This window comes from Sinocyclocheilus rhinocerous, unplaced genomic scaffold (genome assembly GCF_001515625.1).
Source record: "Sinocyclocheilus rhinocerous isolate Xijiao unplaced genomic scaffold, SAMN03320098_v1.1 scaffold99, whole genome shotgun sequence".
Taxonomy (NCBI): domain Eukaryota; kingdom Metazoa; phylum Chordata; class Actinopteri; order Cypriniformes; family Cyprinidae; genus Sinocyclocheilus; species Sinocyclocheilus rhinocerous.
In genome coordinates this window covers 1,159,315-1,185,868 of record NW_015670981.1, presented here as the reverse complement: position 1 = coordinate 1,185,868, position 26,554 = coordinate 1,159,315, and the positions used below count along the sequence as shown (strand labels likewise).

Genomic DNA, 26,554 nt, shown 5'->3' with positions numbered 1-26,554 from the left:
GGGGAAAAATAACAGTAGTCAAATCCTCCAAAACACACGTTAGCACTGCCATTGTGATCATTTCATAGGGTTACTGAAATGTTATTTTCTGTCTGAAGATTACTGTAAAAAGTGATAGACTGTCTTTGCCAAACTTGATGACTGTGTGGCATTCATGTCAAAGAAGCACGTTATAATGAACAATTTTTTAATTTTCTGTAATTTTTCCATCCAATTTATCTCACTTGCATTTAGTTTGGGTCTGTCAGCATTACTGGCACTTTTAGTTTTGTTTTTTAAGGCAAATCCCCGTCTAGTTTTTCTTCATGAATATATAGAGGCCGTTTGCTCATGCCTAACTAAAAGGCATTTATTATGAGCAAACCGAAAATTGTGCTCCTTGGACATTTTTAAATACAGATGAGGCTGTGACCTCACTGTGTGGATGGTATAAAATCTTTCTTCCCCCTTTTCTTTTTTTTTTTTTTTTGTGTGGTTTCGTTGCCCTTTTTAGATGTCTCGAATAATCCAGGTTTATGATGAGGAGAAACAGAGTAATGTTCAGGTAAGATGTTTCGTACACCACACCGAAGGGTTCAGCAGTGCTGGCACCCAAAGCAGCTAAAATGGGAGTTTTAACCCTTTCTGTGCTTCTCTCCTCCTCCTCCTCCTCCTCCTCCTCATCCTCACCCGTTCATCTCTGGGCCTGCATTTCACCTGCTCTCTCCTCGCCTTTCCTCACATTTCCACACTCTTTCCCCTCTCCTCCTTCTCCTAGGCCGACTCGGAAGTGGCACAGGCGGGCAAAGCCGTGAGTCTGCATTTCGAGGAGAAACTGCTGGAGATTTTTCCCGACCAGACGTTCTCGGTAGCCGTGGAGAAGGAGATGCGAGCGGAGGCCGATAAGGATTCAGAGGACTCTGACGATGACTTCGTACAACCGAAACGCAAACACTTAAAAGTGGACACCGAGAAGCTGTTGCACATCAAGTGAAGGAATGAGGAAACGTCTGCGAGAAATAAACGGTCTTCCTCAAGCTCAGTCTTATTTTGCTCTCTGAAGGGTGGGATAACGCTGGAACTGATGCGATTCAGATGCTTCGTTTATTTCATGTTCTCCCAAACCCCTGGCGATCCATTGTACGTACTGCGTGAGAACTTTTAAACGTGCATTGTGGATGTTGGCATCATCGGAGGATCGACAAATGAATTGCTGGGTGTCGATGAAGACGCTTGTACAGATTTAAATAGTCTTGTTTTGGTCTGATTTAGTAAATAACATGTTTTTCCTTTTTTTCTTTCTTAAACTTGAGTTATTATTATATTTGTAAATCTATTGTGAATTATACTTTATAAATGATACTCATCTCTCCCTACTGTTATGATAAAGTTTATCATATATGGCCCACCTGTTTCCTTTGCATGTGTATTTTCTTATTCCTACAGTTGAAATCCCTTCAATAGGGGAAGTTTGATCTTTATTTTCAATAAAACGGTGACCTCTGGATTGTTGGAAAGTTTAATCGTAGACCCTTTAGCTCAAAAGATGCATATTAAATGGGTGTCTGTGCCACCTGACAAAAGCCAATACAAAAATACTTTCAACAAGCATTGCTTATTTCATTCCAATAATGTAAAAACTCCAGTATTGCTAGTGTTACATTTAAAATGGTTACAGCATTAAATAATGTTGAGTAAATGTTCAAATGAAATGTTTTAAAATGCTTCATTTGTATTTTTCTTTCATTTGAAACCAGAAAAGAGCAAAATTTAAACATTTAAAAAGGCAGAGTTATGCAATTATAAAAGCCGAACAGAATTTTTTTTCTTTTAAATAACTGTTGCTGCAAGTGGCATACATTTAGATAAGTCAACTATATAATGAAGGTAGATTTTAACTATAAGGTTTAACCATGTTCCATGTCAAGGGTAAGTGTCAGACTGAGGCAAGTTGTCACACATTTATTTACGTTTCACATTTCATGATTTGATTTTTGGGTGCTTCATAATTGGTTTAATCGGTGCATAATTTCTTAATGACAGGTTTCATTATGGCAGCTTACTTCACAGACATTTTTCCAGAAATACTCAATCTGTGTTCAGTGAATTGTATATCGTTTCCTGGGCAATAGTTTTCGAAAGCTTTTTGTAGTCGAGAGACTTTAGGTTATTTCTGTACAGGTAATAACTTTAAAAATTAACCTACCATGAGAAACATTTACTGGACTAAACAAAACACTAGCCCCGTCCTCCGCTGTATTTTACCATTTTGGCGCCTATACAGTCGTGTAATGACTTAATTTGGCCTCTATACATGTTCTTTTCGGCAGCCTAGAGATTCTAGGAAACCACTTTTTGCGTCACGCCGCACGTCGTGTTTTTGCTGAATGGACATTTGTGAAGTCAGGCGTGATGATCAGCTGATATGAGCGGAGCTGCTGTTTTGAGTCTGAGGAAACGGAGCGTTACTTTGCTTGAGGTAAAGAAAATTCTTCTGATTTTCTCATTTTCATTACACAGGTAATTCTCTGCAAATTTAGCTAATTTTTAAAGTTCTCATGCGGCTCGAAGCTCTGTACTCAACACAGTTAATCAATGGTGTACTGTTTAACAACAACAACAAAAAAACACTAATTCACACCGATATGTGAAAATGAAAGATGTGTTGATCACCATGTAGTGCCTAAACTGCTATGCTGATCCCGACCAAAACAAATAGTGTGAAAGTTCTTATTATATGAAAATATTCAAATATTACATTCATATTCGAGCTTCGCTGTTTCTTTCTTTGATCTGTGGTTGCTAGTGTTGGGTCGTTCTTGAACGATTCGTTCGTTTTGAACGAATCCCAAACCCGAAGACTTGTCAGATAAGAGGTGGTGAGCTAATCATAGACTGAAGACTCAGGTAAACAATGAATTAATCTTTTCTGTTTCTTATAGCAGTTTTGTATTGTTTGTAGTGTGATTTCAATTTCAAGGATGATTTTTATTTCAAGGACCAAGCTAAATCGTTTTTTTTTTTGTACCGGATCTCTTAAATGAACTGTTCAAAAGAACCGATTCGCAAAGCGACCCATCCCTCCCTAGCTAACGAGGCTTCCGGTTTCTTCGCTGATGATGACGTCGCGCCTCAACTATCCAACCACAGCGCTAAACGATGACCTCGTTGTTTTGACGACTTGTTTGTTTGTTTCTTTTCTTCTCTAGGTATCTGCGGACTAAAATAGACATACCGCTACTATTCTACACCAGCAGCTGAAAGCTACATCACAGGTAATGTGCTAAACGTATATGCATGTATTAACGTATTGGTAATGTCTTCTGGCTCCGTAAGTATTTAAACAGCACTGCACTGACCACCAGGAGCACATCTGTTTTCATAAGAATTCCACCTGGGCTGTTTTCAGAAAGCGATAACGTTATGCACATGCAGTGGATTTCATTCCTTATGATTCCTCACTGCTGTTTTTCCAGTGATGTCGGATGGGTTTGTGCTCGGCGGTGGTGGGAACTTCAGCTCTCTCTGCCCGCACGGGATCGAGTGGATCTGGTATGGACTGGGTGAATGTGCCCAGGATGGCAGAGACATCGCCAGTGTTGTTCTCGGACTTCTGTCGATAGTTTGCTTCATGGTGTCTTCACTGCCGTAAGTAGGCCAACTCTTATGCTGTTGCACTGTGAATGGCTTAGTTTTGTCATAATGGATATAAAATTCATTCAGGCACAGCAAGAATTTTGAACACTTCTAGATAAACTTTCAAGAGTTTGGGAACAGTAAGATTTTTATTTAATTTTTTAAATGAAAGTAATACTTTTATTCATCAATGATGCATTAAAATGGTCAAAAGTGACAGTAAACACAATAATGTTGTTTTTAAAAAAAATCTATTTTAAATAAATTCTGTTCTATTCATCAGATAATTCTGAAAAATGTATCACAGATTCCACAAAAAATATTAAGCAGCACAACTGTTTTCAACGTTGATAATCATAAGAAATGTTATTAGTTAAACCCTCATCCGTCCCTCGGGTCATTTTGACCCAAAACTAATTTTTTTACTTTTGTCACACTTGAACCGGGAATACATGGAAAAAAAATTCGAGTGAATTCGAGCAGTTTAAGTGGGTGCCATAAAAAAAGTAACAAAAGTGTCCCTCGCAGGTCATTTTGACCCGGCCATAGGAATGAATGGAATGTCCGGAAAAAAACAGCATTTTTTTTATTTTTTTGTTATTTTTTACTATATAAAATCTGACACAATCCAGAAAAGATGCATATCATATTTATATTTTTAAATGTATCTATTACATATATTACATATTTATGAAACTGTATGAATATGCATGTGTTTGGATTAAAATTCAGTATCAATTTTTTTTTACAAAATATATATATTTTTAATGTTTTGATATATATCTGAAAGCCTTGAGAAATATCTGAAAGCTTAATGACACTTTTGTTATAGGTTCGGGAGGGATGGATGAGGGTTTAATAGTATTTCTCAAGGATCATGTGACACTGAAGACTGGAGCAATGGCTGCTGAAAATTCAGTTTTGCCATCACAGGAATAAATTATTGTAATATATATTAATATTTAAAAAACTTATTTTAAATTGTAATAATATTTTGCAGTATTGCTATTTTTATTGTATTTTTGATCAAATAAATGCAGACTTGGTGAGCATTAGAGACAAATTTTAACACATTTTTAAAAATCTTACTGGCCTCCAAACTTTTGAACAGTAGTTTATATATGTAAGGTGACATATTTTGCATATTTTTGAGAAATAATGAGCTCATACTGACTGTTACTGTAGGCAATACTACAGTTCCTGCAAGACAGGAAATATGGACAGCGCTCTGTCTATTTGGTTCCTGTTATTTTGGCTGGCCGGTGACTCGTGCAATCTTATTGGATCGTTCTTGGCTGATCAACTTCCACTACAAGTAATGAACCATTGTCACATTCTTTATTGATCACTTTTGATAAAATATCTGCTCAATGAATGAAAACCATGAACCATTAAAACAATTGATTTTTAAATTGAATGATCCTAGTTTTGCTATAGTTTGAACTGAGGCCTGATTTTATTACTATTTTATTATTTGTTATTATTTTATATTCATTACCCTCGTTTCTCCTTTAGAAATACACTGCAGTGTACTACATCCTGGCAGACCTGTTAATGCTGTCAATGTACTATTACTATAAACTAAAGCATAGGGCATCTAGGGGTGAGTTGGAAATCATACTTCATTAGTGACTTAAATGTGTCATAAGTTTAGGCTCTGTGTAATTGGTTGCTTTCAAGACATATCTTGCATTCATCTGTTTTGGAAACATGTCTCCAGGAAATTTAAATTTATAATATTAAAATACAAAATAAAATTAAAAATAAATACAAAATATGAATAAATACTATAACAGTATATAAATAATTTATTTATATACTATTATAGTATTTATTCATATTTTGTATTTAATTTTTATTTTGATATTTTCATTTTTTATTTTTTTAAGTTTAGGTTTTATATTTCTATATAGCTTTAAATTATCTTTCATTTGTTTTAGTTTTAATAATTTTAGTAATTAAACTTATTTCAGTTAGTTGCAACATTTCTAATTTTCATTTGATTTTCACTGAAGTTTCATTAGTTTCTAATATTTATATTTTATTTCATATTTATTTAAATTCCCGAAAACCATTTTGAATGGTTTTATTACCAGTTTTAGTCCCATCACTGCCCTACATTACTGTATATTCCTCCCTGACCTTCAGCTTTCACAGTGTATAAGAATGTGCTGATGCCTGAAATGCTAATTCATGGAACTGTCTTTCTCCTCTGTAGCCAGTAACAGTGCATTGCTGAATGCGGTCAGCATGTTATGTCTTCTGGGAATTACATCTTCCCTCATTAGTCTCCCTCGCTCAGCTTTAGAGGATCAGATGCCTATGAGGTTCAAGGCTCGGGCGCTGCTGGCCGTGGAGGAGGACAGCGGTTCGGTGCAGGTGAGTTGAGTTGCACTTCATTCATTTACATGGTTTCAGAATTGATTTGAGGTGATGTTTTCATGTTTTTCAGCCCTTCGATACAAAGGAGATTATAGGCTTTGTCATCGGCTCTATATCTTCAGTACTGTATTTATGCTCCAGACTGCCACAGATGTACACTAATGTAAGTCTTACTGCATGTATGTGCTGATGAATTTCACTAATATATCAAGAACATGTTCAGGTAATATGTCATCCCAAAATTTAAAAGAACGTCATTTTAATTTATTTATATATATATATGTATTAGTTAATAATTAAAGAATGCATTTTTATTTTACATTATATTGCTTTTTCTTTTGCAATGTATTATGCAAATGATGTGTTTTCTAGATTTATTTCTAATATTTGCAACAGTATTTCTCATTGTTTAGACATTACATCTCACAAATGAGAGGAGCAAAATCTACTCTTGATTGCACTGCCTTTAAATTATGCTCATTAAAATTATTGTATGACAGTAATGAAAATCAACTTCGGGAATAATGGAAACGTCTGGAAGCATTATAAAAATGAATTTAGAGATGATTTGTGGTTAAATGTCATTAAAATAATGTCTCTATGCAAAAAATCTTAAAGGAATTTTTCTCCCAGTAGTGAAAATTGGCTGAAAATGTACTCAACCTCAGGACATCCAATATGCAGATGAGTTTGTTTCTTCATCAGAACAGATTTGCTCACTAATGGATCCTCTTCAGTGAACGGGTGCCGTCAGAATGAGAGTCCAAACAACTGATAACAGCTACATCACAATAATCCACACAACTCCAGTCCGTCAATTAATGTCTTGTGAAGTGAACATTTTTGTATGAAACAAATCCATCATTAAGGTATTTTAACCTTAAACTGTCTCTTTTGGCCAGAATGAGTCCAAAAAACTCTTCCTCCAGTGAAAAAGTTCATCTCCTGTTGTCCTCTCACATCAAAATCCACCAACATAACTGTTTAGAACTGTTGTTCTTGTAAACGGTACCTGATCTGTGCATATTTCTCTCCTGATTCAGACTAGATGACTTTTTCACCAGAGAATATTATGAATAGAGGACTCACATTTTAGCTAGAAACAACGGTTTAGAGTTAAAAATGTCATGATGGATTTGTTTATTACAAACACACAGGTCTTTGGTTAATTGATGGACTGGAGTTGAGTGGATTATTGTGATGTAGCTGTTTGGACTCTCATTCTGACGGCACCCATTCACTGCAGGGGATCCATTGGTGAGCAAGTGATGAAATGGCAAATTTCTCCAAATCTGTTCCCATGAAGAAACACTCTGGATGGCTTGAGCGTGAGTACATTTTCAGCAATTTTCACTATTCCTTTAAAGCCCCTAAAAGTCTTTATTTTGTTAATGCAAAATATAATTTCTTATTTATTTGAATGACTTCTACATGTTTAATGTGAATGTTGCATCATTCTTTATTGCTTTGGACACTATAATCATTGCAGACATCTGTAGTGTCATAGCAGTGACTGACTTCAGTTATTATTCATACATTTGCATGCTACATATGCATGTAGCACTTAGTTAAAGATGTACAGATATTGCTTTTTAGTGAAGTTAAAATATTTCTTGCAGTTTCAGAGGAAGTCAACAGAGGGCGTGTCTTTTTTCCTGTTTGCTCTTGTGATTCTGGGAAACACAACATATGGCATCAGTGTGCTAGTGAAGAACCCAGATCCAGGGCAGGGAGAGGCCAGCTATATCATACACCACCTCCCCTGGCTCATCGGCAGCCTGGGAACGCTCTCCCTTGACCTTATAGTATCCTTTAAAGCCACATTTTAAACACTGAGCTGTGTGAGTGGGGTCACTGATTCCCAACACAGTCCTCATGGACCTATAGATGTGAAATGTCTGGGCGCGTATTGTAAATGAGAATTTGGAGGAGAAAACATGCTCATGAAATTGTCATGAAAATAATTCCATACCAAAATTCGTAATGGACCTAAAACAGGCTTTCTTGTAAACATAATATTATTTTAATAATGTAGCCACAAAAATGTGTTACTTAATAATGAATAAACGTTTTTGTTAATGAAAACACGACACACTAGGATTATTATAGTTAACTAAAAAAAAAAAAAAAAAACATTTTCAGTACTTTAAATAAAATAAACGTTAACAGAAATAAAATATACAAAAACTTAAACTTATTTTATTTTGGCAAGTTGTAAAGGAAACATTTGTTTTTCATTTCTATGTAGTTTAACCTGATTAAACTGAAAAAAAATTTTTTAATAAAAACTGTTTAAAAAAAGTAAACAAAAAAGGTTTTTTGAACATTAAAGCATGTCAACATATTCTGTTACACCAAATACACAAAATAATGATCTTTAAAAAAGCATCATATGACCCCTTTAAAGTTAAAATGAAAACTAATTCAAATTATTTATCAGTGAGGCTAAAATAACAACACACTGCTCTGAACTGTAAGGTGTCCCCAATACAATGTTTAACTGTGTTGGTGCTAAATTACATTGATTAATTGACACGGTTTGTTTTGAAAACATGGAGTCAAAGGTCACATGATTAATGTTATGGACAATATTGCATACATGTGTGAGTCATTGTGTGTTTGACCTTCTGGATCACTTGAGGTCACATATATTGACGAAACTGATTGTTGCCATAGCAACCGGCTGTGTGTGTTACATCACTGAGGTCATATGACTTCCTTTCATGTGAAGCTCATTTGTCAGAATCCCATGAGCACTGAGCCTGGTTTCAATTCATTCAGAACAGTCTGAAAATATTTCAGCTTTTTGCCTTAACACTTTTCTTTAGATATCCGTGCAGTTCATGGTGTACAGCAAATCACCTGGGGATTCTGCAGATGGAGATGGAGATGAAGAGACGGCTGCGCTTCTCCATAACTGAACAATTCCCATTCCTGCTGTGACTGGATGAAATGCTGGAGATGTTTTTTGAGCTTCACATTTCCACAGCCACAGCTGAGAGACAAGAATCACAATTTTTTTTCTAATAGTTTTAGCTAGATTTTATATCAATAGGTTTTATACCTAGCAGTGTCAGTGGTTAAACGTATTTTTTTTCTGATTGGGAATAGTTCACTTTCTTAAGCGGTTCAATATTTGGCATCAAAAGGGAATTATTGAAACACTTTTGTAATGTTTGTACTGTACTTCAGAATTCAGTTTTTTTTTGTTTTTTTTTTACAACTAATACAATCATGTTCATACAATTCATACAACAATTTTTCTTTTATACAGTGGAATGAACGCTGCCTTCGGAGATCTAGCAGTCTTGGCCTTCAATCTGTGTACTATAATGATGTTAATAGGCTGTTTTTGTGCAATCTCTTGTCGAAAAATGTTTTGGTATTGTAAAGATGTTTTTAATTTTTATATTGTGGCCTTTGAGTTGATTTAGCACTGCACCTGTCAGTCAGTTTGTACCTTCATTGAAGTTCTTATTTTAAAGTCTTTTTTGACTTGTTTTTTCTTTCTTTCTTTTTTGTTCTGTATCACAGCACAACACTCACTAAAGATTTTAGTTTTTCTGAGGCAAAACATGCTTGAACTGTTTCTTTTTTTGGTGTGGACAATCAACTGGTTTACATCCCCTTCATATTCATCTTTCCAAGCAAATCATCAACATGAAATTGCTTTTGCCACTCATTTTGCTTCTGTAATGTCATGAATGAAAAGAAAATGAATGATGGAACAGTATTATCTATCAGAAATGGATTGGATCGTGAAAATTGGAAGAATGAGAGGTAAATTTGAGTATCGGCACATTGCCAGTACCCATATTTGAGGAAGCTTTTTGACTTGGAGCTCATCTGCTGGCGCATCTTCACGTATCTCAATGGTGATGCTTGTTTCAAATCTATTATTTGCTATTGAAGGGTACATTTTGATTTTATAATAATTCAACAATTCCCTTTCCAAAAGTTTATAGTTATTAAAACTTGTCATTTTTACTTTTGTTCTCAGCACAGGAGCTTTCAATGGTGTTTGCTATAAATGTAGGCTCTGTGCCAAAACCTGGTGGGTTGCCTTTGCTGCCGGCTCCCTACATACAGTATGGAAATGAAATGGATCTCCATCAGTATTATTTAAAAACTGTTTTAGTATTAATATTTTGAATGAAATAAGTCTGTTTTGGTAATTTTATGTGTTTGTCACTTTTATCATTAAAAAAAAAATTCTATTTAGCTGTAATTTCTTTTTATTGTTTTATAGGTTTAGTAATTTTAGTAACTATTTTATTTCAGTTAGTTGCCAACTTTAATTTTTTAAAGTTAACACTTTCTAATATTTAGATTTTAGCCTTCAGTTACTAAAAACATTTTAATAATTTTAGTTAAAGGTGGGGTAAGCTATTTCTGGTAGCCAATGTCGACATTTGAAATCACCAAAATAAACACGCCCCTACCCCAAAAGGGTCTCACCCCTATTTTGATAGCTCCGCCCACACATACGTACGCAACCCAGGCAACGATTAGTTCTGTGAAACAAAGCAAAACCAATGTTACACCGTGTCTACATCGGACGCGTGGGGCGCAGCGCGACAAAATACTATAGAACTCATTATAATCAGCGATGCTGTCCACACCATAGATATATATATATAGCTACATATCTATGGTCTACACTGGATGCGGCACGACACGACAAATCCCCGACAGAAAACTGCTGCTGCGTTCTATTTATGACGTATTGACACAAATTTCAAATGATTTTCAGCGGTCGCGTCCAGTGTACTAGACAGACTTTAGCTGTTCAGACACGCCCCTTACTGCTGATTGGCTATAAGTTTGTTTTGCTAGTTGGCCCGAATCAGTTTTCTAAAACGTTTTTGAAAAACCGCTTACACCACCTTTAACAAAAAAAGAACATTGATCTCCATAAGGAGCAATTCTGTGTCATATCAATAGTGTTCTTTTATATATATATATATAAAAAAAAAAATACAGACAAATGCGTAAAATTTGTTTGCCAACTTAGATGTTTTTTTTTTCCAAAGAGCTCGCAGTGCATTATGGGATTGCCTTCTTAGAGATATGTGCAATGCTGCCTTTGAATTTGGCCAAAAGAAGCTTTTTCTTCTAAAGCTGTGCAATTGTGCTGCCTACCTTTCTGAACAACCTTTTGTGCTACTGCTACCTTATAATATTGCCTATATAGTCAGCTCACTAGGTTCCAAAACAGCACCTTTTTGAATCTCTTGAACACATACTTTTTGTTTCAGGAAGAACCTTGTCTCCCTGTTCTACTCCATGGTTCATATCAGCAGCCCTGATATTCCTGGAAAAACACATCCATGTTGTTTTTCCTCATTATAACAGTCGCTGTCATTAGCATCCTGTGAGTTAAGAGCATAAGGGTGGGATCTGCAACCCTCAGAATGTCCCCTCTGCCCCCAGCGAAGGACATGAAGGGCCCACCCATGGAGCAGAAGAGGAGTTGGGGTCTCTGTGCGTGTGTGTGAGAGAGCGAGAGAGACAGATAAGGGGGTCTTGAGTTGCGTGCCTCCAGCTGAATTGTGTAGTGACACGTGGGAGTGTGTCGGGGTGGTTGTGAAACCCTGGCTGAGCATGTTCGTTCTCTGAGGAGCGGCAGAAGAAGAATGGAGAGATAGCGTGTGCTCATCCATCAGTTAGATGAACTAGGGCTGTTTATAAACACTGGGCTGCTGGGAATGTTCTAATGAGCCCACTCATTCGCATAGTGTGCATCCAGAAATCAGTAATTATATTTGATTTAAACAACTCCTCATTCCCATCACGGCCCTCTCTGATTGTGTTCAACAGGTCCAAACCGTTAAATATCTATTCAGAACTTTTTCTGCCAACAGTGAAGTTGATCTTGAAAGCTGGACAGGACGACGTTAAAGTGTCTTTTTTTGATGTATTATCGACTTTCCGTGCCCCTGTGTTTAAACTCGCACACGTACTGGTATGTGTTTGAATTAACGGTTTGTGTTGGAGGGAAGTGCTGTTTGTTTTGCGCATGTGTGTTCCAGTGTGTGTTTGGCAAGTGTTGGACGTCAGGGGCTGAACTGCTGTCAACATCACAAATGCAAGAGGCATATCAAGCTGAGATCCAGCACACGCAACATCAGAGCTGGTGAGTACACAATCTATTTTTACTAGAGACTGTCAGCACTACCAGCGTTTTAGTAAATTCTTACAATATCAAATATCAATTCTTGCATATGAATTTGAAAAAATTGAATGTTTTTTTTTTTTTTTATGGATGATTTGGAATGCATTGTAAAGAAAAAGCAGCCAATAAGTGTCCAGCATACATGAAGTCTGCTTTGTTTAAAAAGCATCCCAGGATGCACCTCATAAAGTTGGTTCCGTACAAGAAAGAAATTAAAATATAAGAGACTTTTCATTTGCTATGTGAGTTATAATCACACACTTATTGTGTTATTTCATACTGTTGATAAATGTATATATTTTTTTAAATGTGGAAAATAATACATGCATATATAAATATATATATATAGATATATATAATTTTTAGATGCACTACAATTACAATACTTGTGTTTGGTAAGATTTTTATTTATTTTTTCTAATGATTTTGAAAGTACTTCTTATGCTAACCAGTGCTGTATTTATCTGATCAAAAATATAGTAAAAATAGTATTTAAAATCACTGTTTTCTATAGCGAAGGACATGAAGGGCCCACCCATGGAGCAGAAGAGGAGTTGGGGTCTCTGTGCGTGTGTGTGAGAGAGCGAGAGAGACAGATAAGGGGGTCTTGAGTTGCGTGCCTCCAGCTGAATTGTGTAGTGACACGTGGGAGTGTGTCGGGGTGGTTGTGAAACCCTGGCTGAGCATGTTCGTTCTCTGAGGAGCGGCAGAAGAAGAATGGAGAGATAGCGTGTGCTCATCCATCAGTTAGATGAACTAGGGCTGTTTATAAACACTGGGCTGCTGGGAATGTTCTAATGAGCCCACTCATTCGCATAGTGTGCATCCAGAAATCAGTAATTATATTTGATTTAAACAACTCCTCATTCCCATCACGGCCCTCTCTGATTGTGTTCAACAGGTCCAAACCGTTAAATATCTATTCAGAACTTTTTCTGCCAACAGTGAAGTTGATCTTGAAAGCTGGACAGGACGACGTTAAAGTGTCTTTTTTTGATGTATTATCGACTTTCCGTGCCCCTGTGTTTAAACTCGCACACGTACTGGTATGTGTTTGAATTAACGGTTTGTGTTGGAGGGAAGTGCTGTTTGTTTTGCGCATGTGTGTTCCAGTGTGTGTTTGGCAAGTGTTGGACGTCAGGGGCTGAACTGCTGTCAACATCACAAATGCAAGAGGCATATCAAGCTGAGATCCAGCACACGCAACATCAGAGCTGGTGAGTACACAATCTATTTTTACTAGAGACTGTCAGCACTACCAGCGTTTTAGTAAATTCTTACAATATCAAATATCAATTCTTGCATATGAATTTGAAAAAATTGAATGTTTTTTTTTTTTTTTATGGATGATTTGGAATGCATTGTAAAGAAAAAGCAGCCAATAAGTGTCCAGCATACATGAAGTCTGCTTTGTTTAAAAAGCATCCCAGGATGCACCTCATAAAGTTGGTTCCGTACAAGAAAGAAATTAAAATATAAGAGACTTTTCATTTGCTATGTGAGTTATAATCACACACTTATTGTGTTATTTCATACTGTTGATAAATGTATATATTTTTTTAAATGTGGAAAATAATACATGCATATATAAATATATATATATAGATATATATAATTTTTAGATGCACTACAATTACAATACTTGTGTTTGGTAAGATTTTTATTTATTTTTTCTAATGATTTTGAAAGTACTTCTTATGCTAACCAGTGCTGTATTTATCTGATCAAAAATATAGTAAAAATAGTATTTAAAATCACTGTTTTCTATTTTAATCTATTTTAAAATGTAATTTATTTCTGTGATGCAAAGCTGAATTTTCAGTATCATTACTGCAGTCTTCAGTGTCACATGATCCTTCAGAAATCATTCTAATATGCTGATTTGCTACTCAAGAAACATTTTTTATTATTATCATTATCAATGTTGAAAACAGTTTAATATTTTTATGGAAATAGTGATGCATTTTTTAATGCATGTTTTCTCATATCAACTCTAACCCTAATCTTTAATGAACAGAAATTCAAAAGAACAGCATTTATTAGAATTAGAAATCTGTTGCAACTTTAATTAAAGGATTTACTGTCTCCTTTAATTGATTTAATACAAAAAAATATATATTTTAGAAAAAAGTGTTTTTAAAATTGTAGACATAACACTGTGCTTAAAATATCTCTCTAAGCAAGAAAGATATTTTATTGAGTTAAACAAATTTTCATGAATGTCTTGACATTTTGTGAATCAGTTTAAACCTTTCCAAGTTCCTTTGTTAAGCAGCAGTTCTGCCATTTTTGGGTATATTTTAAAGTCTCCTTCCTGTGAACATAACAGCTCTGTTTCCCAATATTCCAAATCAGAATAAACAGACAACTTAAGAATGTTTAAAATGTTGGCGTTTGTCGAAGCAGACATTCTGTTGCATGTTTATTCTGTCTGTGAGCTGCTACACGGAAGTCAACATCACAGACAGAAATCAATGATAAGTTGCCATTTAATCAATATGCACTTTGTTTTTAATAGACTAGACTGCTTCAACTGCGTTATCTTTGTGGATACCTTACATTTGTCTGTCGTGATGAACCACTGTTGATAACCATACATTCAAAACATTATACAAGCACCTCTGGACTTTAATCCGACACCCCCCTTTGCGTCACTTTTGTGCTACTGCTAACTTATAATATTTCTTATGTAGTCGGCTCACTAGGTTCCAAAACAGCACCTTTTTGAATCTCTTGGACACATTTTATACATAAATACAAATGTCTAATTTAAGAATCCTGTTTCCTGCTTAAAACTGTTAACACGGCCTGGCTACAAGCAGCTAGCTAACATCAAATAAGATAATAGATGAAGAAATGAAGGCACATGTTGAAAACAGCGGATACAGTGCTGTCCGGATGTTTCTAGATGTTTAACATGATGGTTCACCATCTTCCAAAGCAAACTGTACTCGTTTGTTTTGGTGATTTCAAATATCAACATTGGCTACCAGAAATCACTTACTCTGCCTTTAAATGAAAGGTTCTTCATTGGCATATGGTTCCATGAAGAACCTTTGACATCCATGGAACCTTTCTTTTCCACAAGAGGTCCTTTAGTGGAAAAATTTTCTTCACACTAAGAAAAAAATGGTTCTTTTAAGAAATGTTCACTAAAAGGTTCTTTGGGGGAACCAAAAATGGTTCTTCTATGGCGTTGTTGAAAAAAAAAAAATCCTTTTTAGAGCCTTTATTTTTAAGAATGAGAACCACTGTTATGATATGCTGAAGGCATGTTTATTTATATAGTTGCTATTTATGTTCTTGTGAAAACTTAATGAGTGTTCAAACTCTAACCCCATCTGGAATGAACCGTCCATGGAGTTCAAAGAAGGTCTTTTTGTTAATCATGCAAATTTTTTTTTTTTTTTTAGCAAAGAGCCCACAGTCATTGTGATGGATGGCATGGGAGCGATAGCAAAAATTTCCCTCCCTTGGGTCTCAGAGGCACTAATCATATCTATATTTCGACATTGTGAAACTGAGTTCAGCCTCTTTGAGATGCTACCACAATAACACCAACGAGGATGTTCTAGGTCAGTGCAACGAGCAGGATATGACAGGGCACATGTGAGCGTCCGTGTCATAACTTGAGGAGTTTTCAGGAAAGCCTGCCCCTTCATGGGGTCTAAAGTATATTGGGTGGGAAGGTTAGATTCTTGCAGTCCTCAATCTTTTCAATCTCAAAGATTAACTGCATGACAAACAGAGCCGTGGCAAACACAGCGTATATAAACACTCCCTAAAGCCCCAGAGATGAGCTGGATGTCACTGTCAGTCCTCTTGGGAAACAGAGAGCGACCCACATTGCCACACAGAACACAAAGTTAAACTGAACGAGAACATGAGGAATTATAGTTCAGAGGATCTAAGGTGTAGATTTGAAAGACATTGAATTGTCGCCCATCAATAATTTGTTTTTTGCATCCACGTTATAACGAATTTAGTACTGTAACTGTAGCATTGAGCACTTACAGGATTACTGAGAACTTGTGAGTCATGCAGGTGATGTTGAACTTTGAAGCTATTGCTCAATGCACTAACAGTGAAAAAAAGATTTTTTTTTTTCACTATTTATGTTTTTTTTTTGTTTTTTTTAGAGAAACACTTTCAGCAGGGTCACATTAAAATTGATCAAATGTGACAGTAAAGGCTTTAACATTGTTACATAATATTTCTATTACAAATAGAAATATTCTATTACAGATAGTTATTTCTATTGAACTTTCTATTCATCAAAGAATCCTGAAAAAATGTACTATGGTTTCAACATTGATAATAATAATAATAATAAGGATCAAATCAGCATATTATGATTTCTGAAAATTCTGATTTGCCATCACAAGAATAAATTATATTTTACTATATTTTCCAATAGAAAATGGCTATTTTAAATTGTAATAATATTTCACAATATTACTGCTTTCACTGTATTTTTGATCAAATAAATGCAGCCTTGGTAAGCATTACAGATTCTTCCAAAAACATTTTAAAAACCTTACAGTCTCCAAACCTTTAAATGGTATATACAAAATATAATATTTGCAGTGTATCACAGCGTGTAAATGAAAATTGTGCTGAATATTACTTTATAGATACCCATTAAAAATCTTAAAAATATGGCCCAGTGTAACCCCTAAAAATTGGATTAGTCCTGGAACAATATTCCAATCAAACATCCTCCTTGGCAAAAGAATATGGTTTGTTGTGTGAACTGACTACAGCAAAATCAACACATTTTCAGTTTCATTTATGTTAACGGACTTATTATTATATAGTCACATGGTACTGGAGACGTGAAAGAGAAAGTTTTGTTTTACACCATTGATAGAACATATCAGTGCTCCGAAATTTGTGTGCAATAACTCATTGTTCACAGCAAGGCTGACATTTGTTTGCAGCATGAGCATGTTCAGATACAATACAATGCATTGTGTGATGTTTTAGGGTTAAAGAAAACGTCTGTAAACTTAACAGATAATGTCCAGACAGAAAACTGGTAGTATATTTTTCATTTTTCTATTTGTATCATTTTTCTCTAAGTGATAGTTAGTTTCTGATAGTGATCGTTAGGGCTGAAGTTAAAGGAACACTCCACTATTTTTGAAAATAGGCTCATTTTCCAACTCCCCTAGAGTTAAACAGTTGAGTTTTACCGTTTTCGAATCCATTCAGCCGATCTCCGGGTCTGGCGGTAGCACTTTTAGCTTAGCATAGATAATTGAATCTGAGTAGACCTTTAGCATCTTGATCAAAAATGACCATGGGTGCAGCAGGATGCAATGATATTACGCAGCGCCTGAAAATAGTCCCAGCTAGGTAACTTCTTGATTATTACGCTGGAATGAGAGTATAGTTCCTAGCCATATCGGCCTAGAAAATCGCAACTTTTCATTTTCCGTCGTTCTTAGTACACGATGTAACTACAGAAGAGCCACGTTTTAAATAGGAAAAATATAGAAACTCTTTGGTCTTTTTTGAGCGAGATGCTAACGGTCTAATCAGATTCAATGATCTATGCTAAGCTGCAGCTAAAAGTGCTACCGCCAGACCCGGAGATCAGCTGAATGGATTCGAAAACGGTAAAACTCAACTGTTTAACTCTAGGGGAGTTGGAAAATAAGCCTATTTTCAAAAATAGTGGAGTGTTCCTTTAAGCAATTTTCAAGTTGCTTGTCAGTGTCAACTTGATGATGCTTTGCACCAGTTTCAGAGCTATAAAATTGCTCCCTGTGGATGTCATTCAGTAAACAACCAAAATGGTTGATTTTTTAAAACTATATATCCGTTTTGGATCCAATATGGTAGCCACTCTCTTTAAAGTGTAGTGCAGGTCCTCTTTAGTTACTGGACAAAAGTGTGAGTTTAGGTACGTTCACACAGCTGCTATTGAATGCTGGGAGTCAGCTACAGGCCAAACCTGTTAAGGGTGTTTAGGACAGACTGCTCTATGTGAGGCCTTTTCTGTGAAACTCATGCCAGAGCAGCTGTTCGGACACACAGGCCTCATCTCTCGTCTTATTCTCACAGTCGATGCTCTTCAGATCCTCTCAGAGCCCCAGAGGAGGCCAGACGGAGATCTTCACCGGATTCTGTCATAACCTTTTCAAGACAGTGATGCCTAAAATAGCTTATCTTTCTCTAGGGACGGAGGGCTTGCTGAAGACATATTTGAAGGCATTGGATTATGATCCTCAAACAGGGTGAATGAAGGTTTTTGTGCTCTTTATAGATTCAGACATTCTCAGTGAAGAGCGAGAATCCAACTGATCAGATGAGAGAGGGGACAGATCCTGAGCTGAGCATGTCTATCGGCGGCTACCTCTCCACATCAGACACATTTGATATCACAGAGCCGCCACAGTACTATGGTAAGATTACACTTTACTATATATAAATCAATTCATTATGGAATTACAATATTGTTAAAGTTATAGTTCACTCAAAAATAAAAATTACTGTCATCATTTACTCACTCACGCTTATTTTGTTCAGACCCTGAGCAACTAACTTTCTTGCTTTTTTTTGATTTATTTTTTTATATATTTAGAAAAATGTGTTTTGGTCATACAATGAAAGTCAATGGGAACCAATATTGTTTTGGACCCCACTGACTTTCACTGAATCAGTGTTGTTATTGTTAACTATAAAACTATTAAAAACCATTTTTGTTAATTGAAGTAATTACTAAATAATTGCTCAAATAGAAATTTGCTACATAGAAATTTTAAGAAAATAAAAACTAATAAAATTGACAAAAAAATAAAATCCCTAAAACTAAAATAAAATCTGAAAATATTATAATTGCTAATTCAAAATATTAATAAATACTATAATAGTATATTATAATAATGTTTAGTATAGTATAATAATATTTTCGTGCCACTACAACTGCAATAATAAATAAATTTACCTTCGGCAAACAAACAAAAACAAAACAAAAAAAAAGAATTAGCTAAATAAACTACATGAATAAAATTACAATTTTACTGGATTCCTTTATTGACGCCATGTTGAAATATGGTCATGTGACCGATCATGTATTATGCACAGTGGTTTGTCATCCTCGAGTTCATTACATTAATATCTGAATGTCCAAATATTATTTCCCAGATGTTGTCTTGAGAAACAATTACTGTCTGAATAGTGCTTTTTCAAAGTCTCAGTTTCGTTTTGTCATTTAAGTCACTGTGGCGTCTAGAAGGTCAGTCAATGATAGTATATTAGCAGCTGCTCACCAACATTAATGTTTATGAAAAACTCCAGTGGTTTACAAACAGATACTTTCACCGGAAAGTTATGCTCTAGCTGTAACAGGACATAAAACATCCGTGAAAAAGACAGGATTGAAGGCCAATAAAGAGACCACCACACTGCAGAAGGATATTTATGGATGACATGGAAAAACAGAGATGGATTTGCTGGAATTGGTTGGATGAGATTAGTTTTACTCAACTATAATTTTTTCTCATGTGAAATATTATATTCTTTTGCTCGTTGTCACTACTAGTTGTGAAGTGTCCGTCACGGCCTGAAAAAAAAAACTTGTGCAGATGTGCTTCAGAAATGCTGCCAGTTGTGGCATATGTTCCCTCTATGGGGGAACTCAAATCTAAAATCCATCTTCACAACCTTCCCACTGACAGAAAAAAAAAACATCAGGATGGCTCCGTTCTGTACAGTTATAAAAACCCCATAAGCTTCAAAGCAAATAACAACCATAAACAAAACTGTAACCTCTTCAGCTGCATCCTGTTTCCAGAGACAGAAAAGATTCAAAAGTTCTAGCGTCCCAAAGGCCTCATAAAAGTCGTTAGGTAATTTGAGAATCATGTGAAAAGGAACATATTTCGTGTGAACAGTTTCATTCATCAAGATGTTCTTCAATCCTTGCTGCAGATGATCTTGTGGATCCACTGAGCTGCTCTTATCAGGAACCAGATCTACAAAGCCCTCTCTATGGCCACCAGTCGTTCAGCCACGTCAATGTGCAGTTTTCAATGTATGGAGCGCCAAACGCTCAAGCGTGCAACCCGCAGTACCCCTACAGCCATCAGTGCTCTGAATTCACCTGTGAACCAGACATGGAGGTCCAAAGCCCAACAAGAGGCAGCATTGTCGGTCTTCAAGTGCCAAAAAGGCCCAGGATGAACCATGGAGCTCGAGTGAAGGGCCAGGATGAGCTGTGTGTGGTGTGTGGAGATAAAGCCTCGGGATATCACTACAATGCCCTCACCTGTGAGGGATGCAAAGGTTGGACAATCACAATAGCACTGAATTTTAAGACAATATTAATCCATGATGCACTTCTTGAATTTACAGTATTTACTAATGTCCAAAATCAGTACTTATAAGACTCCATGTAATGGCTTGATGAGCAGTTTTCTTTCCCGTGTTCCTTTGGGTGGGATATATCTAAGAGCTTGTCTCATTTTTTTAAAATAGCAAATAGCAATGGACTATGATTTGGTACTTGCTATTTGCTTGTATATATCTCCAACTCATCAAAATGTTTGGTCTGTTTCCCTGAATGAGAAAGACTGTGAATTTTAAGAATATACACTACCATTCAAAGGTTTGGGGTCAGTAATTTTTTTTTTTTCATAAAATACTTTCAGCAAGGATGCATTAAATTGATCAAAAGTGACAGTAAATACATTTATAATGTTACAAGAGATTTCTATTTCTACTTTCTATTAATCAAAAAATCCTGAAAAAAAATGATCCGTTTTCACAGAAATATTAAGCAAAAAACTATTTTCAACAGTGATAATATTTCTTGAGCAACAAATCAGCATAGTAGAATGATTTTTGAAACATCATGTGACACTGAAGACTGCCTTCCCACTGACAGAAAAAAAAAACATCAGGATGGCTCCGTTCTGTACAGTTATAAAAACCCCATAAGCTTCAAAGCAAATAACAACCATAAGCAAAACTGTAACCTCTTCAGCTGCATCCTGTTTCCAGAGACAGAAAAGATTCAAAAGTTCTAGCGTCCCAAAGGCCTCATAAAAGTCGTTAGGTAATTTGAGAATCATGTGAAAAGGAACATATTTCGTGTGAACAGTTTCATTCATCAAGATGTTCTTCAATCCTTGCTGCAGATGATCTTGTGGATCCACTGAGCTGCTCTTATCAGGAACCAGATCTACAAAGCCCTCTCTATGGCCACCAGTCGTTCAGCCACGTCAATGTGCAGTTTTCAATGTATGGAGCGCCAAACGCTCAAGCGTGCAACCCGCAGTACCCCTACAGCCATCAGTGCTCTGAATTCACCTGTGAACCAGACATGGAGGTCCAAAGCCCAACAAGAGGCAGCATTGTCGGTCTTCAAGTGCCAAAAAGGCCCAGGATGAACCATGGAGCTCGAGTGAAGGGCCAGGATGAGCTGTGTGTGGTGTGTGGAGATAAAGCCTCGGGATATCACTACAATGCCCTCACCTGTGAGGGATGCAAAGGTTGGACAATCACAATAGCACTGAATTTTAAGACAATATTAATCCATGATGCACTTCTTGAATTTACAGTATTTACTAATGTCCAAAATCAGTACTTATAAGACTCCATGTAATGGCTTGATGAGCAGTTTTCTTTCCCGTGTTCCTTTGGGTGGGATATATCTAAGAGCTTGTCTCATTTTTTTAAAATAGCAAATAGCAATGGACTATGATTTGGTACTTGCTATTTGCTTGTATATATCTCCAACTCATCAAAATGTTTGGTCTGTTTCCCTGAATGAGAAAGACTGTGAATTTTAAGAATATACACTACCATTCAAAGGTTTGGGGTCAGTAATTTTTTTTTTTCATAAAATATTTTCAGCAAGGATGCATTAAATTGATCAAAAGTGACAGTAAATACATTTATAATGTTACAAGAGATTTCTATTTCTACTTTCTATTAATCAAAAAATCCTGAAAAAAAATGATCCGTTTTCACAGAAATATTAAGCAAAAAACTATTTTCAACAGTGATAATATTTCTTGAGCAACAAATCAGCATAGTAGAATGATTTTTGAAACATCATGTGACACTGAAGACTGGAGTAATGATGCTGAAAATTCAGCTTTGCCATTACAGGAATAGATAACATAAAAAAATATTTTAAATGGTAATATTTCACATCATTACTGATTTTTCTGTATTTTTGATCAAATAAATGCAGCCTTGTTGAGACTTCTTTTAAAACCATCAAAAACGTCTAACCGACCCCGAACTTTTTAAACAGTAGAGTATCTCTCTTGGCTTAGGTTTCTTCAGACGCAGCGTGACTAAAAAGGCAGTGTACCGCTGCAAGAGTGGTGGAAGCTGTGAGATGGACATGTACATGCGGAGAAAGTGTCAGGACTGCAGACTGCGCAAGTGCAGAGCCGTCGGGATGCTGGCAGAGTGTGAGATTGACGTAAAAACTTCTAGCCTGATCTGAATCCTCACGAGTCTTCGTTTTCTGTCATTTCTGGGGAAACCGATAACGTCAGATGCTACTTCACCCAAAAACACTTATAATCTCATTGGATGTTGATTGCTGGTGTCTTTTTGTCAGGTCTGCTTACAGAGGTGCAATGCCAGTCAAAGAGACTGAGGAAGGGCACCAATCACAGAGGACACAACGGATCAACAGGAAGAGCTGAAGATGACTACACTGAAAGCAGAAGTGTCTCATCCACCAGCAGATTCACCACACGGGTAAAACTCTCTCGTATTATTTAGACTTTCCAAGCATGAAATTTGAGTTCTAGTGAGATTTGAAGCCGGTTATATATAAAAAGTTCAGAACAAGTTTCTTGTCTTCAAAATACTGTTTGCAGGTATCTGGTTTCTCCAGAGAGCAGAGATGCATTCTGAATAGAATTGTTGAGGCTTATCGTAGGTACATAATTCAAGACAACACGCACTGCCGGGTATGTCTTTTTCCATTAAAGTGCCCCTATTATGCCTTTTCGAATATTACCTTTCATGCAGTGTGTCATGTAGCTGTATGTGAACATAAACTATCTGCAAAGTTGTGAAGCTGACAGTGCACGATAAATAAAGTTATTGTCTATCAAAAAAAAAAAAAAAAGAGTCGGCTCGCAATCGCCTAAACGAGTCGTCAGGAATTCTAATCTTATTCTGTTACGGCTCTACGTCATGAAGTAACACATTTGCATAATGTCTGCCCACTTTCTACATCGCCAACTTGCCTGCCCACAAACAGTAACATTTCCGTGTGGTTAACATCATGTTGAGAAGACGCTGTATCCTAAGCTGTGAGAGTAAATGTGTTTTATCACATCTTATAATTACCCCAAACTTGTTAACACTTGACACTTACCACTGAGAAACGTCCTGCTCCAGTCGTGCTTGCGAATCAGTCTCTCGTTGATCAACCACTTCAACCATTTCAATTGAACCATACAATCATCGATACCATCTTTTCTATGTATTGACAAGTCTCCAGGGCTGTCATTCCGTCATGGCAATGGGCGTTTCGTTTCCGACACGCGTTGTACGCGGTAGACCAATCCATCTCTCTACGACTCAGTCTGGACCAATCACAAAGGACTGCACCATCTGACCAATCACAGCAGTGAGGGCTCACGGAAAGGAGGGGTTTAGAGAGACTGATTCTTTGAACCGCTTCGTACGAGTCGTTTACGAATCATTTAGAAATGAGGTAAAATTAAATCTATTTTTTGAGAAAACTTGCGTGTTTTTTGACCTTGCATGCATGTAAACCTGTTTTAGGAGACTCATAAAACAATATTAGCAACCTTAAAAATGGCATAATAGGGGCACTTTAAAAATGAAGACAGACATACTGCCCATAATATATAATAACAAGACATCATTCTTTTCTTTTCCCAGGTGCCTCTGTGGTCAAGTTTGACAAACAGTGTAGATCTGACTCCTCCTCAGACAGAGAAGCTTTTGCAATTTTTAAGGAGTGTACCTGGTCAGTTTCATCCAACTTCTCTTAGATCACACCACACACCTCTAAATACAACTAATTTGTGGTCATCTTTTGTTTAGGGTTTGAGCTTTTGGATAGTTCTGACCAGAACACTCTTCTGTCCAGCTCTTCAGTTGAAGTCATGTTCCTACTCTTAGCTCAGCAGTTCTCTGAGAACCCCACTACTGTTAGCACTGGTAATCACATACATTATTACATAATCTGCCTGTTAAGACTGACATCATGTGTCTAGTTCCAAAAGCAACAACAAACAGTGCTAATATAGACTCACAATGTGCTGTACTACTACCAAAAAAATCATGATCCTAATCTTTATATCCGTATTGAAATTTCATTTTTATGAATAGTTAAATAGTTATGAATGTGATTTTTTAACAGCTTAGCTGAATCGTGTGCTATAAATAAATTGTGCTCATAAAGCATCGTTAAAATTGTCAATTGAAACTGAAAACTCAACACATTATAGATCAATAATGACTCACTGCTGTGTTTTCTATCACCAGCTTTATACTCAGCAAATTTGAATAACTCAAACCCTGATTGGGTGAGAACTTCAGAGTCCAAGACTGGGATCAGGACATTGACACACTCAGGTGATCTATAATGAAGAGTGATAATCATAGCAGGAAAGTCTCACATTACATGCAGTGATTAATCCAACTGATATAACTGTATATACGGTCTAAATGTTTTTGTCTCTACTAATATTGTGATTTTGATTTTTGTTAAGGGTTGAATGATGAGTTCTTGAGGTCTGTGGTAAATTTCCTCCACAGCATGGAGACTATTGCGGTAACGGAGGCTGAATATGCACTTCTAACAGCGACTGCAGTGTTATGCTCAGGTCTGTGGATTATGATGAACAAAATTGTGACTAATTTCCATGTGATGTCACAATATTCAGAACACTATATTCAGGTCAGACAGCAAATGACAAAAGTTTAGCTTACAAAATAAAAGTTTTAAAAGTTTTTGGTTCCCCAAAGAACCTTTCAGAACTATTTTTTCTTAGTGTGAAGAACATTTTTCCACTATAAAGATTTATTTATTTTTTTGCAATTGAGAGATTCCATGGATGTTAAAGGTTCTTCATGGAACCATTGACGCTAATAAAAAACCTTTATTATTAAGAGTGTATAGAACCGCTTCAAATGACGGTTTGACGGTTCAAATGATCATTTTTCTTCCCTGTTGTGAAGCAGACAGGCCGTCTCTGCGTGCGGTGGGCTGTGTTGAGAACTTACAGGAGTTTGTTTTGGAGCTCTTGTCCCGAGCTTGCTGCTGCTGTAGTCAGGGGACGGCACAAGACCCGCGACGCTTTGCTAGGCTCCTGGGACGGTTGACAGAGCTGAGAACACTACGACACAACCACCTCACCCTTCTCCCACAGCAACCCTGGGGCATGCAGTCTTGAGACAGCCTTTAGGGAGAAAGATTTATGACATCTGATCTCTGTTGCAATACACTTTTAATTTTTGCCCAGAACAATATCCTAGGTCAGTGTACTTTTGGTTACCCATGTGCAAACATAGTTTAGTTTAATAAAAAAATAAAACCAATGTAAGCTCCATGATGTGATGATTTCTTATATGCACTAAATAAAAATGTTTATTTTGTGTTTTAGTGACTACTTGCTTTTCATTCATGTTGTAATATACATGAATTTGCATTTATTATTCTGTTTATCAATTTTCAGATCCACGTTAATAATAAATATGGGTAACACTTTATTTCGATAGTCCACTTTAGACATTCTATTAACAGTAAGTAACTTTGCAACTACATGTCAACTAGCAGTAAGTAGAGTATTAGTAGACTGTCTGCTTAATATTTTCTAAAACTTTCTTTGTCAACTTATTCTACTTACCCTAAACCTACCCTAACAGTCTACTCTGAGAGTTAGTAGACATGTAGTTGCAAATTAATGAGAATTAGTTGACATGTAGTTACAAAGTTACTTATAGTTAATAGAATGTCTAAAGTGGACTATCGAAATAAAGTGTAACCTAAATATGTAATCATTTTCTTCAGAAGCTTCAAGTCCATTCAGATTTTGAGTGAAGCTTTTTTTTTTTTTTTTTAATGATAATTGTATTACACATTTTTTTAATAGTGCTACAAATTCAGAACCTTTTGGCAAAATTTGTCGTTTTGAATCCAAAATGTAATTTAAGTGATTTGTGTAGAGCATGGTTGTAAGTGTCCAAACATTTACAAAAGATTAATTTATCAACAGAAGACCACCTAATAGTTTCAGCCTTTAATGATATTTTAATTATATAGCATGCTTTGGGTTATGATTCAAAGTAGTATATGATTAAACTAAACTATAGCCTCACAATCATATAACAAAGTGGCAGGATTCTCACTTGTTGCCCCCTTAAAAA

At 36.1% G+C, this 26,554-nt stretch overlaps 3 protein-coding genes across 6 annotated transcripts in view; all 3 read left to right on the top strand.

The window, feature by feature from the left end:
- Positions 1–1,669, top strand: part of LOC107734526 (E3 ubiquitin-protein ligase TRIM33) — a 33,999-nt gene extending 32,330 nt beyond the window's left edge. Inside the window, exons 19-20 of the mRNA XM_016546502.1 lie at positions 494–544; positions 758–1,669. Of these exons, the coding sequence (XP_016401988.1) occupies positions 494–544; positions 758–973 (267 nt within the window). The 3' untranslated portion in view covers positions 974–1,669. The remainder of the gene's footprint in view (positions 1–493; positions 545–757) is intronic.
- Positions 1,670–2,256: 587 nt separating this feature from the next.
- On the top strand, positions 2,257–9,571 carry LOC107734535 (lysosomal amino acid transporter 1 homolog). Of its 2 annotated transcripts, XM_016546521.1 has the most exons (9): positions 2,257–2,458; positions 3,189–3,254; positions 3,456–3,627; positions 4,801–4,930; positions 5,131–5,218; positions 5,834–5,994; positions 6,068–6,160; positions 7,617–7,802; positions 8,826–9,571. In XM_016546521.1, the coding sequence occupies exons 3-9, from the start codon at positions 3,458–3,460 to the stop codon at positions 8,916–8,918; spliced, it is 921 nt and encodes a 306-aa protein (XP_016402007.1). In that variant the 5' UTR covers positions 2,257–2,458; positions 3,189–3,254; positions 3,456–3,457; the 3' UTR covers positions 8,919–9,571. The 2 variants fall into 2 exon arrangements, with proteins under 2 accessions (XP_016402007.1, XP_016402008.1); XM_016546522.1 differs by lacking the exon at positions 2,257–2,458 and having other exon boundaries at positions 3,115–3,254.
- A 2,537-nt stretch (positions 9,572–12,108) lies between these two features.
- Positions 12,109–25,756, top strand: LOC107734534 (bile acid receptor-like). Of its 3 annotated transcripts, none has more exons than XM_016546519.1 (11): positions 12,109–12,133; positions 18,444–18,582; positions 20,111–20,464; positions 22,465–22,605; positions 22,758–22,900; positions 23,023–23,115; positions 24,062–24,149; positions 24,227–24,343; positions 24,671–24,760; positions 24,898–25,011; positions 25,370–25,756. In XM_016546519.1, exons 2-11 carry the CDS (start codon positions 18,486–18,488, stop codon positions 25,579–25,581), a joined length of 1,449 nt encoding a protein of 482 aa, XP_016402005.1. In that variant the 5' UTR covers positions 12,109–12,133; positions 18,444–18,485; the 3' UTR covers positions 25,582–25,756. The 3 variants fall into 3 exon arrangements, with proteins under 3 accessions (XP_016402005.1, XP_016402004.1, XP_016402006.1); XM_016546518.1 differs by lacking the exon at positions 12,109–12,133 and adding an exon at positions 12,709–13,389; XM_016546520.1 differs by lacking the exons at positions 12,109–12,133; positions 23,023–23,115 and adding an exon at positions 12,709–13,389.
- The last annotated feature ends 798 nt before the right edge of the window (positions 25,757–26,554 follow it).